We start from the raw sequence: 12,110 nt of genomic DNA on the forward strand, positions 1-12,110 counted from the left end.
CGATGGGAATAGGAGGGATTACCTTGATTATCTGTGCTTGACTAATGGACAATTGAATAAGTGATTGATGTAAGACCCCAAAAATAAGGTTTATGAATGGGCCTTTGAGAGGGTAAATCACATCAGACACCAAAGAACTTCTCAAAGTGATCCATCCATCCACATTTGTCCCTCTTCATTGGAGGTGTGAGAAACAGGTTTATAGATGTGGCCTAATGTACAATGAATGATGACACTTTAAAATGGAAATTCCACGCAAGTTGCTGAAATCGAGTGTCTGTTGCCATGGCTACTGAGTAGGTTTGTGAATGTGCCAAAGACTCACAAGCAGAGCGATCAGTCTCAATCACTTTTGAAAGTTACTGTTGGATCTCCACCAGTCATTCAGACAATGTGTTCCAGATCGTCATAATTCACTGAGTAAAATAATCTCTCATCTCCATCCTGGATATTTTGCTAATTATTTTAAATCCGGGTTCTGTGGTTACCAACCATCCCCACAATGGAAACAATTTCTCCCGATGGAGATGGAAAATGTTTTTTAAAAATCCACACCTCTATTAAATAATTCCTTAACCTTCTCAGCTTGAATAAGAACAATCCCAGCTGCTGCAGTCTCTCCACAGAACTAAAAGCTCTCATCCCTGATACTATTCTGGGAAATTTTCCCTGCACCCTCTCCAAGACCTTGACATCTTTCCCAAAGTGCGGTGCTCAGCATTGAACACAATATTTCAGCTGGGGATTAATCAGTGATTTATTAAGATTTACTATAATTGTCTTGCTTTTGTACTCCATGTCTCCATTAATAAACGGAGAACCTATTAGTTTTATATTTAAACAGCTTGATCAACTTGTCCTGTCACAGTAAAGCATTTGTTTACATCCACTCCCAAGTCACTGCATTCCTGCATTCTGTTTAAAATTGTCCCATTTAGTTTATTCTGCCTCTCCTCATTCTTCCTTCCAAAATCTATCATTGACTGAATCACTTTGGGATGCTCTAAGGGTGTGAAAGTTTCTGAATGAACACAAGAACTTTCTTTCTCTTTTACAGCTGATTTTGATTTTGTAGATTTTGCTCCAAAGGTTAAATAGGGATTGATATTCAAAGTTAATTATGTGACTGATCAGGAACAACTTTAGCTGGGAGTGAGTGAATTGAAATTTAAGTTAGTTTATTTGGTTGGCCAAAAAGATTTGAATCAGTGAATCGAGAGGAAAGATCCCAGACAGCGGTTCTTCAAGGTCCACTGCAGGCCTGACAGTTCAATCAGATCCACTCTCAGCTCAGGAGAGCTCAAAAACTCCACAGACTGTCCACAGGGGAGTTCTCCTGCTGCAGTGGGACCAACATTCCTGCCTTAACTAACACTACTATGGGTTAGTCGGTGTAGTAGGTAAAAAATACCTCTGAGGCTGGTATGAGTCAAAATAAAGTAGGCTTTATTCTCACAAGCTCACGGGAGCGGAAGCCAAAGTTCTCCCTGAACACAGAAAAGTGGGGATATATATACATTATGGCTCCCAGCACCAGTCACGACACAAACACTGGTCTGGTCATGAATCAAAGTCCAGTTCTCTGGCAGCTGTAGTCACGATACAGTCTGAGGTTTCCTGCTCTTCCACGGCCCTTCCTTTGAAGTTACCGGCACAATTGTAGCTGGCCCAGCGGGAGTCCTCCTTTAAATGGCCGTTATCATGCTCCACATCTTGTAATTGCCTTCCTTCCTCAAACCACAGACAAGCTTGTAGAAAAGGTAAGACTTTACAAACATTACATTGATATTTTGCTGTCTGTCTTTATAAGAATGAAGTTAAAGAATGAAACCATGAATAAATAACTTATATTCATGCCTGAAGCACTATAAACAAGGGGATTAGCCATAATGAAGGGTCATGCTTGTGATACATTCTAAGTACAAAGTTCAACCTTTTAGGTACAAAATACATTAACCCTTTCCCTTCTTCAATCGGTCTGACTGCTGTTTGTGGAATCTTACTGTGTACAAACTGACTTGAGAAACAGTAACAACTTGTATAAGTTGTTGGTGAGGCCACACCTGGAGTACTATGTACAGTTTTGGTCTCCTTATTTGAGAAAGGATATCCTGACACTGGAGGGGGTGCAGAGGAAGTTCATGAGGTTGATTCTGGAATTGAGAGGGTTGGCTTTTGGAGAAAGACTAAGTAGACTGGGACTATACTCATTGGAATTCAGAAGAATGAGGGGAGATCTTATAGAAACATATAAGATTATGAAGGGAATGGATAAGATAGAAATAAGGAGGTTGTTTCCATTGGCAGGTGAAACTAGAACTAGGGGTCATGGCCTCAAAATAAGGCAGAGCAGATTTAGGACTGAGTTGAGGAGGAACTTGTGAATCTGTGGAATTCCCTGTCCACTGAAGCAGTTGAGGCTACCTCATTGAATGTTTTCAAGGCCAGATAGATAAATGTTTGAACAGTAAATGAATTAAGGGTTATGGTCAGTGGGTGGGTAAGCGGAGCTGAGTCCACAAAAAGATCAATGATCTTATTGAATGGCGGAGCAGGCTCGAGGGGCCAGATGGCCTACACCTGCTCCTAGTTCTTATGTCTTTATAGAACATGTTTAATGTAATAAAACATCCCACTATGCTTCAGAGGAGTTTGAGAAAGAAAAAACGGAGTCACATGGGAAATATTTGGATAAATGGACAAAACCATGATTGGAGAGGCAGATTATAACAATCACTTTTAACCAGGAGAGAGTGTTGGAGAGGACAGAGAGCTTGAGGGAGCCTTTGAAAAGGAACTACCTTGTGTTTGTGATGTTAAAAGATTCAGACATTGGTATTTAACATAAAGCTGATTTATTTGACTTTTATCGAGAATATTAACATCTATAAGTAGGCTGGAGTTTATTATCAGCAGAAATAGACCCTGATCAGCAATGTTCATTCCTGACTTGATTAACCACAAAATCTAATCATTGTAGTTACTCATGAATTCGCTGGTGGGTCAGCAGGTCAGATGACTGAGTGAATCCCTTCCCACACTCGGAGCAGATGAACCGCCTCTCGCCAGAGTGAATTCGCTGGTGTCTCAGCAAGTGCGATGAGGTAGTGAATCCCTTTCCACACTTGGAGCATGTGAACGGTCTCTCCCCAGTGTGAACAAGCTGATGTGTCAGGAGGTCAGATGATCGAGTGAATCCCTTCCCACATTGGGAACAGGTGAACGGTTTCTCTTCAGTGTGGCCTCGCTGGTGTGTCAGCAGGTTGGATAACTGAGTGAATCCCTTCCCACAGTCAGAGCAGGTGAACGGCCTCTCCCCAGTGTGAACTCGCTGGTGTACAATGAGATGAGATGAATGTCTGAACCCAGTCCCACAATGAGAGCACCTGAATGGTTTCTCATCAGTGTGAACACGTTGATGGGACAACAGTTCCCTGGAACTTTTAAAACATTTCCCGCAGTCTGAACAATTAAAAGGTTTCTGGTCAGTGTGAACTTGCTGGTGAGCCAGCAGATGAGACAAATGAGGGAATTTCTTTCCACATCTGGAGCAGGTAAATGGTTTCTCCCCTGAATGACCTCGCTGGTGTGTCCGTAAGTTGGATGACTGAGTGAATTTCTTCCCACACTCACAACAGGTGAATGGTCTCTCCCCAGTGTGAACTCGCTGGTGTATCATTAGCTGGGATAAGTGACTGAATCCTTTCCCACACTCAGAGCAGCTGATTGGTCTTTCCCCAGTGTGAGCACACTGGTGAGTTTCCAGCTCAGCTGAGGATCTGAATACTGCTGCACATTCCTCACATTTCCAAGTCATCCCCCCGCTGTGACTGCATTCGTGCTTTGACAGATCAGATGATTGGTTGAAGCCTCGTCCACACACAGAACACGTGTATGGTTTCTCCCCACTGTGACGAATGCTTTCTCCTTCCATGTTCAAAGTCCAGTGATATTCAGGCTATGATATTAAGGGTGACTCCGTCAGATCCTGATGTGATGTTTTGTTTGAGACCAGACCGCAAATCGTCCCCTTCTAAAACCCTGTGAAATTGATTTAAAACAGAAAAAAGGGAGTGAGAGAGAACCCACAACAACACAAAGGCAGGTTGTCAAATTGAGCTGAATGAATCTGGTAATTTCTGGGGCCAGCAGGAGGAAATAGTCACCATGAAGCTGCTGGATTGTCATAAAAACCCAGTTGCTTCTCCACGCGGACATGGAGAGAATGTGCAAATTCCACATAAAGTCAAATAGAAATATTCAGAATGTCACAAAGACGAGTGAACTGTCCAATTAATCCCATTCACCATCACTCTGCCAATTTACCTTCTGCAAGTATTTATCCAATTCCCTTTGAAAGTCACTATCAAACCTGCTTCTAGCACCTGTCAGTTTGTGCAATTCCAGATCACATCAAATCATTGTGTAAAACAATCTCCTTATCATGCCCTAAAGTTAGGCTGTCAATTATGTTAAATCTCTGTGTCCTCTGCTTACAGACCCTCCTGCTCCTGGGAAACAGTTCCTCTCCATTGACACTATCATAAATCATTTGTCATTTTAAACATCTCTATTAAATCTCCCCATCATATTCCCTGATCTAAAAACCCACGTTTTTCCTGTCCTGAAGAATCATATGGACTCAAAATGTTAACTGTTTCTCTCTGAACAGATGCTGCAGGACCTGCCGAGGTTTTCTGCTTTTCTCCCTGATTTTCCTTCCATAATCAATCAGAAACCCTTCATGATTTTGAACATCTTGATTAAATAGGAACACACAAAACCTGAGAAAGATACAGAGGAAAGGAGAGACAGAAAGACTGAGAGAAAAATTGAGAGAGATTTTAAAAAGCAGAAAGATGAGGTTGTCAAAGATAAAAGCTGAGAAACAGGAAACAAGCAACACACAATGATATAAAATATAAGGGAGCAGGCTATCAGTTCCCGGCTATGGGGATCAGAGCGAACTCTGACTGATCCACAAACACAGCCAGTTATATCTGGGAATGGAAACTCTGAACAGAAATAATAGGCTCATTTGTAAATGTCACCGCAATGTGATCAGTGTGACTCTGCCCTGACTCTGTGGACAGATAAAGGCCGCATTGACAGATGTTCTCACCAGATTGTGGTCCCTGGATTTATTTTCTGCTCAGAAGTGAGATGTGAGGTTTGGAACCGGCAGCAGAGAAACAGGAAGTTGTGTTACCCGAGAATGAAACAGCCGGCGTCAGTTTGATGTTATCACAGTGAACAGTCTTCCTGCCTGTGAGGGTGAACTCACTCTGACAGCATCAAGAACAACCACACAGATTGCTACTGGTCTCAGCATTACATTCACCTCCATTCCCATGTTAAACAATAAATATGCATTCTCTCTACTTTCTGACAGCGAATCTTCTATCAGAAGCAGTGCAGGGGGTAATATGTTACCCCCTGCACTACTAGCTTTTGTTTTCCATGATAACCTTTGATGTGGCACCTTATCACATGTTTTCTGGAATTCAATTCAGCAGATCCACAGGTTCCCTTCTATCCACACGTTACTTCTTCAAAGAACTCCAATTGGTTAAACACAATCTCATTAAACCATGCTAACTCTTCCTGATTACCTTGAGTTTTTCCAAAGTGGCCAGCTATAACCTCTTTAATGATTGATTCTAACATCTTCCCCACAACAGATGTCTATCGAACTGGCCTAAATTTCCTGTCTTATGCCACCATCCATTCTTGAATTAGAGGGCTTATATTTGCTACTTTCCAGTCTGATGGAACTTTGGAAAATTAACACCAACAAATCTACTGTCACTATCTCATTAACCACCTTCTTAAGATGCTAGGATGAATTCCATCGTGACCCAGAGACTTGTCAGCTGCAGCTCAGTACAGCTTCCCACGTCATTGTAATTTCTCTTAGTTCCTCTCTCCCTTCCACCTCCTGATTTACGGCTAGGACTGGCTGGTTTTGTATTTTCTATAGTGAAGACAGAAGCAAAGATTTGTTTATTTCATTGGCCATTTATAGAACATAGAACATTACAGCGCAGAACAGGCCCTTCGGCCCACGATGTTGCACCGACCAGTTAAAAAAAAAACTGTGACCCTCCAACCTAAACCAATTTCTTTTCGTCCATGAACCTATCTACGGATCTCTTAAACGCCCCCAAACTAGGCGCATTTACTACTGATGCTGGCAGGGCATTCCAATCCCTCACCACCCTCTGGGTAAAGAACCTACCCCTGACATCGGTTCTATAACTACCCCCCCTCAATTTAAAGCCATGCCCCCTCGTGCTGGATTTCTCCATCAGAGGAAAAAGGCTATCACTATCCACCCTATCTAAACCTCTAATCATCTTATATGTTTCAATAAGATCCCCTCTTAGCCGCCGCCTTTCCAGCGAAAACAATCCCAAATCCCTCAGCCTCTCCTCATAGGATCTCCCCTCCATACCAGGCAACATCCTGGGAAACCTCCTCTGCACCCTCTCCAAAGCCTCCACATCCTTCCTGTAATGTGGGGACCAGAACTGCACACAGTACTCCAAGTGCGGCCGCACCAGAGTTGTGTACAGTTGCAACATAACGCTACGACTCCTAAATTCAATCCCCCTACCAATAAACGCCAAGACACCATATGCCTTCTTAACAACCTTATCTACTTGATTCCCAACTTTCAGGGATCTATGCACACATACACCTAGATCCCTCTGCTCCTCCACACTATTCAAAGTCCTCCCGTTAGCCCTATACTCAACACATCTGTTATTCCTACCAAAGTGAATTACCTCACACTTCTCCGCATTAAACTCCATCCGCCACCTCTCGGCCCAACTTTGCAACCTGTCTAAGTCTTCCTGCAAACTACGACACCCTTCCTTTATTATCTACTATTACTCCCCATTCTCATTTTCTTGAGAGCCAACACTCACCTTATTCCTCTTTTCCTTTTCGAATACCTATAGAAACTCTTGCTATTCATTTTTACATTAACAGCTAACTTCCTCTCATACTCTAATGTTTTTCTTCCAATTAACCTTTTAGTCATTCTCTACTGTTCTTTATATTCCAGCCAATCATCTGACCTGCCACTCACCTCTGTGTAGCTATATGCTTTTCCCTTAAGTTTGATGCTTTGAGGAAGAAGGAGACAGGGAGATGGAGAGCACGTCAAAAGGAACTATTTAAAAATAATAATAATTCATGGGGTGTGGACATTGCTGGCAAGGCCAGCATTTTTTGCCCAATTTTTGAGATTCCCGTCTGAGCTGTAAACCTTTGGATTAAATCCCACCATCAACAAATTATTTCCCAGCTGAATGTGAAAATTGACTCAGTCATCCCATTTACCGATAGAACAGCAGAATTACACCAGAGGAAGACCACTCAAACACTTAACGTTCGCAAAGGGATTTCCTCAGTGGTTAACACTCTATAACTTTAAAAGCTCAAAGCATTTTAACTACCCCTCTTATTGGCGAGGGATAGTTTAACTGTTCTGTCTAAGAAGGCACAAATCACTTGTTCACCCCAGCGAGTTCACATCTAAATGCAGGTGATTGTTATGTTGTCAATCACACCCAGGACAGAAATGTGCTGGAAGGCCTATGCTGCTTAGTTGCCAAATGAATTGAAGTAACACATTTGAACCTTGGCCCAATGGTACCAATCATAATCAGATCGCAAATCGTATTTTCTATTGAACAATATGGGTTTGAATGGTGAGGTGATTACCCAACATTCTCTGCGGGTGAGACTGTGTCCTATCCACATTACTGCAATTATTGCGCAAGCGCAGTACCTGGCTGTGACTGGAGCATGCGCAGGCCGGGCTGTGACTGGAGCTGCGAGGAGTCGGAAAGAAACAATGGAGTGAGGTTCAGTAATGGAGCCGCTGGGTGACCGGGGAGGGATAGAAGCAGCGGAGTGGGCTGGGAGGCTTCATAAATACCTAGTGGATGCCCCAATTCAGATAACATGTTCCCGGTATCGCTTCAATCGGTACAGAACAGAGTCGGAGCTGAGCGGCTCCAGGCCCGGGTTACCGGCCGCCATCTTGACAGGAACAATGTGCAGCAGGGCGCATGCGCTATGAGCCTGGACCAGTTACCAACTCTCCCGGATTGGACTGGAGTCTCCAGGAATTTTTTATTTGTCCAGGGAATGTGGGAATTGCTGACTAGGCCAGCATTTATTGTCTATCCCTAATTGTCCTTGAACTGAGTGGTTTGCTTGGCCATCTCAGGGCATTTTAAGAGTCAACCACATTGCTCTTGATATATAGTTAGACCAGACCGGGGAAGGATGGCAGATATTTTTCCTAATTCATTCACACTGTGGGTGTCCCTGGCTGGACCAGCATTCATCACCCATTCCTATTTGTCCTTGAACTAAGTTTCAGAGGACATTTTAAGAGTCAACCACATTGCTGTAGATCTGGAGTCACATATAAGCCAGACCAGGTAAGGAGAGCAGATTTCCTTCCCTCAAAGACATTAGTGAACTAGATGGGTTTTTACAACAACGAACAATGGTTTCATGGTCATCAGCAGGCTTTTAGTTCCAGATTTTAATTATATTCAAAATTCACCATACCATAGGATCATAGAATCCCCGCAGTGCAGAAGGAAGCCATTTGGCCCACCATCCAGCCCTATCCCTGTAACCCTGTACATTTAGCATGGCTAGTCCACCTAACCGACACATCTTTGGACTGTGGGATTCAAACCTGCATCTCTGGAAAATTGTCTGGACATTAAAAAATATACTTTTTTGTAATTTTTTTGGAATATTTCTCTTCACTGGATATTAAAATATTGACAATAGATAAAAGTTGTTTGGTTGACCATCAATCGTCCTGTAACGTGATGAGTCTTTTTGCTTTCCAATTGGCCTAGGAAGGCAGTGTGGAATGGAGGTTGGAGGATGGGGCAACATAAAAGATGTGATAAAACCTCCAGGAATACATTTAATCACAGTTGGCGATTATGGAGTAGAGAATCTTGTGAATTTCTATTCTGGACAGACAGTGATGGTTTCTGTAAATTTACAGGGTGCTGGAAATGGAGAATTGACAGACGCGAAACACAAATCAAACATCACATCGTGATCTGATGGAGTCACTTGAAAAAATCAGGACCTGGATATCAGCAGCTTCTGAATGTGGAAGGTAACAGGTTTGTCGATTCTGTCTGAGAGAGAAGATTTCAGGTCTCAGTGTGACTGGAAAAGCCCTGAGATTCACAAATCCTGAAGAACTGTGCTTGGTTCTGAGCAACATACCTTAGCAAGGACAGAATGGCCTTGGAGGGAGTGTGGCACAGATTTTCCTGAGTGATATTTGAACTCCACAGGTAAAATTACAATGTGAGATTACAGGAAGTTGTTTTAGCACAGAGGAGGCCATTTGGCCCATTGAGTCCATGCCATCTGTCTAGGGCAATCCAGTCCCATTCTATCCTCATATCTTTGCAGATTTCTTTTCCTCCAATGTCTATCTAATTTCTTTTTGAAATTATTCATCATGTCCATTTCCATCCCAATCATGGGCAGCAAGTTTTGGGTCATTAGCACTCACTGTCTAAAAACACTCTTCCTCACATCTCCTGTACTAAAGAACAAAACAAAGAACAAAGAAAATTACAGCACAGGAACAGGCCCTTTGGCCCTCCAAGCCTGCACCACCTTGCTGCCTGACTGAATTAAAACCCCCTACCCTTCCAAGGACCATATCCCTCTATTCCCATCCTATTCATGTATTTGTCAAGACGCCCCTTAAAAGTCACTATCGTATCTGCTTCCACTACCTCACCCAGCAGAGAGTTCCAAGCACCCACCATCCTCTGTGTAAAAAAACTTGCCTCGTACATCTCCTTTAAAACTTGCCCGTCGCACCTTAAACCTGTGCCCCTAATAATTGACTCTTCCACCCTGGGAAAAAGCTTCTGATTATCCACTGTATCCATGCCCCTCATAATCTTGTTGACTTGTATCAGGTCTCCGTCGTTCCAGTGAGAATAAGCCAAGTTTCTCCAACCCCTCCTTATAGCTAATGCCCTCCATACCAGGCAACATCCTGGTAAATCTTTTCTGTACCCTCTCCAAAGCCTCCACATCCTTCTGGTAGTGTGGTGATGAGAATTGAACACTATATTCCAAGTGTGGCCTAACTAAGGTTCTACATAGCTGCAATATTACTTGCCAATTTTTAAACTCAATGCCCCAGCCAATGAAGACAAGCATGCCGTATGCCTTCTTGACTACCTTCTCCACCTGCATTGCCACTTTCAGTGACCTGTGTACCTGTACACCCAGATCTCTCTGCCTATCAATACTCTTCAGGGTTCTGCCATTTACTGTAAAGAAGCATTTGAGTTGATGTAACATTGAGATTCGCAAAATGTTGAGCAATCATGTAGACTTTGCTCACGTTTAATGAGAAAGATCCAACAGTGTTTCGGCCCGATTTCGAACCAGGTACCTTTCGTGTGTGAAGCGAACATGATAACACGACAGAAGCAACTGTTTACATACAAATTAGGAGCAGCAGTCGGCCACTCGGCCCCGCTCTCCCATTCAGTAAGATTGTGGCTGATCTCATTTTAATCTCAACTTCACGTTCCTGCCTACTCCCGATAACCTTCCACCTCCTTGCTTATCAAGAATCTATCCAGCTCTGCTGTAAGATATTCAAGGACTCTGCCTCAACCACCTTTGCAGGAAGAATGTTCCAAAGTCTCTCAATCCTTTGAGAAAAAAATCCTCATCTCTAATTTAGACGGGTGACCCCTTACTTTGTGGTGCCGAGTTTAAAATTCTCCCACAAGAGGAAATGTCCTTTCCACTTCCACCCTGTCAAGTCCCCTCAGGATCTTATATGGTTCAATCAAGGTTTTACCCAAAACCTTAAATCTGTCCCCCTGGTCCTTGTACGATCAGCAAATGGAATCAGATTTTCTTTATCCACCTGATCGAAACCTGTCAGAATCTTGTGTACCTGAATCAAATCTCCCCTCAACTTCCTTTACTGGAACCATTCTGGTAAATCTCCTCTGCACCTTCTCAAGGATCTTTATATCCTTCCTGAAGAGCGGTGACCAGAGCTTTATAAATATTCAGAATAACTTCCCTGTTTATATATCAATATCACACTTTATGAAGCTCGGGATCAAATTTGCTTTGCTAATTACTCTCTTAATATGTCTTGTAGAAATACAAAATCCCTCTCCTTCACCTCTTTCTCTCTCCTCCCAGAGAGGCCAGTTGTGTTTTTGTGACAATCCGGCAGTTTTCATGGTCAATGTTTCTCAGCGCCGACCCCACAAATTCCCAGATTCATTCAGATCAGTTTGACAAGCTGCCTGTGTGTTTCTGTGGGCTCTCTCTCTCTCACTCCGTCTCTCCTGTTTTAAATCAGTTTTACAGGGGGTTAGAAGGGGAGAGTTTGACAAGCTGCCTGTGTGTTTCTGTGGGCTCTCTCTCACTCACTCCGTGTCTCCTGTTTTAAATCAGTTTTACAGGGGGTTAGAAGGGGAGAGTTTGACAAGCTGCCTGTGTGTTTCTGTGGGCTCTCTCTCTCTCACTCCGTGTCTCCTGTTTTAAATCAGTTTTACAGGGTGTTAGAAGGGGAGAGTTTGACAAGCTGCCTGTGTGTTTCTGTGGGCTCTCTCTCTCTCTCACTCCATGTCTCCTGTTTTAAATCAGTTTTACAGGGTGTTAGAAGGGGAGAGTTTGACAAGCTGCCTGTGTGTTTCTGTGGGCTCTCTCTCTCTCACTCCGTCTCTCCTGTTTTAAATCAGTTTTACAGGGTGTTAGAAGGGGAGAGTTTGACAAGCTGCCTGTGTGTTTCTGTGGGCTCTCTCTCTCTCACTCCGTGTCTCCTGTTTTAAATCAGTTTTACAGGGTGTTAGAAGGGGAGAGTTTGACAACCTGCCTGTGTGTTTCTGTGGGCTCTCTCTCTCTCACTCCGTGTCTCCTGTTTTAAATCAGTTTTACAGGGTGTTAGAAGGGGAGAGTTTGCCGCTGGGAAGCTGATGGAGTCGCTCAATTTATCGTAACTTTGATATCATCAGATGTGGAACATGGAAGGAAAAAGCACATTTCACAGTGGG

At 43.2% G+C, this 12,110-nt stretch overlaps 3 protein-coding genes across 7 annotated transcripts in view; 1 reads left to right on the plus strand and 2 right to left on the minus strand.

Annotated features, from left to right (window-relative positions):
• LOC144481043 (uncharacterized) overlaps window positions 1-12,110 on the minus strand; it is a 420,433-nt gene that overhangs the window by 332,651 nt on the left and 75,672 nt on the right. The gene's annotated exons all lie outside the window — the stretch shown is intronic.
• Window positions 1,425-8,194, minus strand: LOC144481029 (uncharacterized). Of its 5 annotated transcripts, none has more exons than XM_078200668.1 (4): window positions 7,952-8,194; window positions 7,802-7,844; window positions 5,825-5,974; window positions 1,427-4,041 (listed from the first exon to the last, which is right to left on the minus strand). In XM_078200668.1, the coding sequence occupies exon 4, from the start codon at window positions 3,932-3,934 to the stop codon at window positions 2,981-2,983; it is 954 nt and encodes a 317-aa protein (XP_078056794.1). In that variant the 5' UTR covers window positions 3,935-4,041; window positions 5,825-5,974; window positions 7,802-7,844; window positions 7,952-8,194; the 3' UTR covers window positions 1,427-2,980. The 5 variants fall into 5 exon arrangements, with proteins under 5 accessions (XP_078056792.1, XP_078056794.1, XP_078056795.1 ...); XM_078200667.1 differs by having other exon boundaries at window positions 2,271-4,041; window positions 7,735-7,844; XM_078200666.1 differs by lacking the exon at window positions 5,825-5,974 and having other exon boundaries at window positions 1,425-4,041.
• The window catches only part of LOC144480679 (uncharacterized), an 85,709-nt gene continuing 81,423 nt past the window's right edge, over window positions 7,825-12,110 (plus strand). The window contains exons 1-2 of the mRNA XM_078200274.1: window positions 7,825-7,872; window positions 9,053-9,353. The gene's annotated coding sequence lies outside the window, so the exon portion shown is untranslated. The remainder of the gene's footprint in view (window positions 7,873-9,052; window positions 9,354-12,110) is intronic.

The sequence above is a fragment of the Mustelus asterias genome, chromosome 30, assembly GCF_964213995.1.
Source record: "Mustelus asterias chromosome 30, sMusAst1.hap1.1, whole genome shotgun sequence".
Lineage (NCBI taxonomy): Eukaryota > Metazoa > Chordata > Chondrichthyes > Carcharhiniformes > Triakidae > Mustelus > Mustelus asterias.